Source organism: Camellia sinensis, chromosome 7 (assembly GCF_055761805.1).
Source record: "Camellia sinensis isolate YWXY chromosome 7, ASM5576180v1, whole genome shotgun sequence".
NCBI lineage: Eukaryota > Viridiplantae > Streptophyta > Magnoliopsida > Ericales > Theaceae > Camellia > Camellia sinensis.
In genome coordinates, this window is record NC_138967.1 from 110,414,680 (window position 1) to 110,419,103 (window position 4,424).

General features: G+C 39.4%; 1 protein-coding gene across 1 annotated transcript; it reads right to left on the reverse strand.

The window, feature by feature from the left end:
* Nucleotides 1-3,020: 3,020 nt before the first annotated feature.
* On the reverse strand, nucleotides 3,021-3,905 carry LOC145796029 (uncharacterized). The gene has a single exon (XM_082881002.1). It carries the CDS (start codon nucleotides 3,903-3,905, stop codon nucleotides 3,021-3,023), a length of 885 nt encoding a protein of 294 aa, XP_082737128.1.
* Nucleotides 3,906-4,424: the final 519 nt, after the last annotated feature.

A 4,424-nucleotide genomic window follows, 5' to 3' on the forward strand; every position in this document is an offset into this window, starting at 1 on the left:
TCTGCATCTGAAAAAATCTCAATTTTTCTATTTGTTGTTCTTTGGAAGAAGAGACCCTTTCCCGGTGTCCTTTTTAGTTACCTCAATATTCTGATCACAGCAGTCATGTGTTTTTCGGTTGGATTATTCATGAATTGACTGACCACACTTACAGAGAAGCCGATGTCTGGCCTTGTATGAGAAAGATAAATGAGTTTTCCCACAAGACGTTGATATCTCCCTTTATCACTTGGTGCACTACCGTCACTTTCTTCCAGTTTGATAGTTGTGTCCATAGGTGTGTCTGCCGGCTTGCATCCTAGCATCCCTGTTTCATTCAGTAAGTCTAGAACGTATTTACGTTGTGAGACTGCTATACCTTTCTTTGACCTAGCAATCTCCATTCCAAGAAAGTACTTAAGGTTTCCAAGATCTTTAATCTCAAATTCCTTTGTTAGGAATTTTTTAAGTAAGCCAATTTCCTCTTCATGATCACCTGTTAGAATTATGTCATCCACATAAACAATGATAATTGCCAATTTCCCTCCTAGGGAGTGCTTCACAAATAATGTATGATCGGATTGACATTGAACAAAACCGTACCCTTTCACTGCCTTAGTGAACCGTTCAAACCAGGCCCTGGGAGATTGTTTGAGACCATACAAGGATTTTTGGAGTCTGCAAACTTTGTTGAAATTTAATGGTGTCTCAAGTCCAGCAGGAATGTCCATGTAAACTTCTTCCTCTAAGTCACCATTGAGAAAGGCATTTTTCACATCAAGTTGGTGAAGTGTCCAATCGAGATTAGCTGCCAAGGATAAAAGTACACGAACAGTGTTGAGCTTGGCAACTGGAGCAAAGGTTTCTTGATAGTCAATGCCATAGGATTGGGAGAATCCTTTGGTGACCAACCGAGCTTTATAACGTTCTACATTACCATCTGCCTTGTGTTTTACTGTGAAAATCCACTTACACCCAACTGGTTTCTTACCTCTTGGAAGATCAGTAATTGCCCAAGTACCATTCTTTTCCAGGGCCCGAACTTCCTCATTGACTGCCGCCTTCCACTTCGGATACTTGAAAGCTTCCTGAATATTTTGAGGAATGGGTATCTCCGTGATGCTAGAAGTGAAGGCACGAAACGAAGGTGATAGCTTATCATAAGAAATAAAGTTCCCAATGGGATGCTGAGTACATGATCTAACTCCTTTTCTCCAAGCTATGGGCATATTAAGAATACTATTTTCTAACTCAGAATTATCAGTACTATCTGTGGGAGGAAGATTGTCACCTGGAATGTTGCTTGGATTAGAACCCGGTTCAGCCTCATGGGATTGTTGAGAAATTTCTCCTTCCTCCGTTTCCTCTTGGATGTGCTCATTATCCCGCAAGTCAACAATGAACTCAGAATTTTCGGCAGGTAAAGATTGATTCAATGACTCAGGAGGTGTGGGATTTTTGGTGGTGATGGATGGCTCACTAAATGACTCAAGGGTCCAAAATTGATATTCCTGGGTTGGAGTCTCCCCCTGAAGAACGATTTTAGGGTAGTAAGACTGGGTTTCAAAAAATGTGACATCCATGGAATTGTAGAATTTCCGTGTGACCGGAGAGTAACACTTGTACCCTTTTTGATGTGACGAATACCCAATGAAGATACACTTGAGCGACCTGGGATCAAGTTTACTTCGATACTGTTGATGGATATGAACAAAGACAGAACACCCGAAAATTTTTGGTGGGATAGTGGAGATGAGGCGAGTAGTTGGAAAGGATTTTAGGAGAAGTTGACAAGGAGTTTGGAATTGTAGTACCCTAGATGGCATCCTATTGATAAGGTAGGCTGCTGTAAGAACAGCTTCCCCCCAGAAGAATTGTGGAACATTTGTGGAAAACATTAGCGATCTAGCAACATCTAACAAATGTCTATTTTTCCGTTCAGCGATGCCATTTTGTTGTGGGGTGTCAACACAAGAACTTAAGTGAACTATCCCTTCTTTGGCTAAAAATTCTCCTAGAATGGAGTTGAAATAGTCCCGAGCATTATCAGATTTTAGAATTTGGATTTTTGACTGGAATTGTGTCTGAATCATAATTTGAAAATTTTTGAAAATTTGGCTTGTTTCAGATTTGTCTTTCATGAGGAAGACCCAGGTTAATCTAGTATGATCATCTATGAATGAGACAAACCACCTAGTACCAGTTACATTTTTTATTCTTGATGGACCCCAGATATCACTATGAATTAGTGAGAATGGACGAGACGCTTTATAGGATTGAATGGGAAAATGGGACCGTACATGCTTAGACAATTGACAGATTTCACAATCAAAAGGTTTTGGAGTTTTAAATAATGAAGGAAATAAATGCTTGAGATACATAACATTCGGATGACCTAAGCGATAGTGCCACAACATAATTGCTCTATCGTTATTTTGACACGAAACCGAAAAAGAACTACCACGAATTGCCGTTTGAGGTTGTTCTTGTGGATAGTGGCATTCCTTAAGGATGTAGAGTCCAGAGCATTCCTCAGCATTGCCAATCGTCTTCCCCGAATCCAAATCCTGAAATTCACAATGAGTGGAGAAAAAATTAGTAACACACCTCTTTTCCTTAGTGAGTTTACTAATTGACAATAAATTACAGTCCAAGTCAGGAACAAGGAGAACAGAGTTGAGAATAAGATTCCTAGACAGCACAACTGAACCTATACCAGCAACCTTTGATAGTGAACCATCTGCTATTCGGACCGTTAAATTATTTTGACATGAGCGATATGTATCAAAAATTTTTGCATCTCCCGTCATATGATCAGATGCTCCTGAGTCCACAATCCAAGATTTTTTACGTTTCTTACCAACAGTAAAGGCGTTCAAAGAATTACCTTTGTGAGCCAAGGTTCCGGATCCAATGATGTGGTTGGAAGACGAACCAGATTGTGACTGTAGTAGTTTCTGGAGCATCTTCATTTGCTCCTTGGTGAAAGGGCTTGCTTCAGGTTGTGGTGATCGTTCATTTGTACCTACATGATTACCTCGTCATTCTTTCTCAAGAGGCTGACGTGGCTTCCAATCTGCTGGCTTTCCATGAATCTTCCAGCAAGTTTCTCTCGAGTGACCCGGCTTTCTACAATGATCACACCAAGGCCTACCTCCTTTATTTTTCTGACGGTTGTCAATAGGAGCGAATTGAGTCTTAAGAGCCGAGCTTTCTGCCATATTCAGTTGTTGATGGGATCCCATCATGAGTTTTTTCCGGCTTTCTTCGCGACGGACTTCAGAGAATGCCTCTCTAAGGCTAGGTAGCGGTTTTACTCCCATAATTCTTCCTCTGATTTCATCAAGATTTGTGTTTAATCCTAACAAGAATGTAAACACACGCTTCCCTTCGACAATCTTTTTATACAACAAACCATCAGCAACACACTGCCAGTTATGAACCTCAAACGTATCAAGTTGACGCCATAGACGAGTAAGGGTATTGAAATATTCAGTTACCGTAAGATTGTCTTGACGTAAATCGTGGAGGGAGCTTTCAAGCTGGATGATTTCAGATGTGTTTTCCTTGTCTGAAAACGTTTCTTTTGCCATGTCCCAGATCTCTTTGGCAGTATCAAATGACAGAAAATTTTCGCCAATGTCAGTGGTCATAGAGTTGACAAGCCACGACATGACCATGTTATTTTCAGCTATCCACCTTTTGTAGGTTGATGCTGTGGTTTCTGGTAGTGCTGAGGCTCCGGTGATGTAGTCGTCTTTCTCCTTTCCCCGTATAAACATTAATATGGATTGAGACCATTGCAAATAATTTTGCCCATTCAGTTTATGGGCGGTGATCGGAAGATGAGAGGTTTCCATTTGATGAGAGGATAAAGATGATGAGATGATAATATCAGAAGAAGAGGAGGATGAGTCGATAGCCATTCCAAAAGCTGGACCGTATTTAGGCATGAAATAGAAGAATAGATTTGAGTAGAAGAGAGAGACAACAAAAATATTGATGATGAGACAGGATTACACCTGCTCTGATACCATGAAATAAATATTGAGAGAGTGATTGAAAGAGCTAATACACTCTGTGATTCAATTGTGTATTAAACATGAAGAGAAGGCTCCATTATATAGGAGAGCTAATACAACATCATTATGATACAACATTATGAAAGAAAACATATAAAAATAAAAGTAGCCGAAAGTTGAAGGCACTACCTAAAGCACTACAATAAATCATCTGATGGAGAAGCACTAACTATTAAATATATATTAATGATATAAGCATGCTTGGTATTATTATATTAACAAATAGCTTGCTTGATTTCCAATAAAAATTATACCATTTTATAATTTTATGTTACAAACTTTATAATTTTGCTAAATCATAATTTTAATTGTAGATATTTATATCAATTTTGAGGACAGAACCACGTGGGGTTTGCCAGCCTA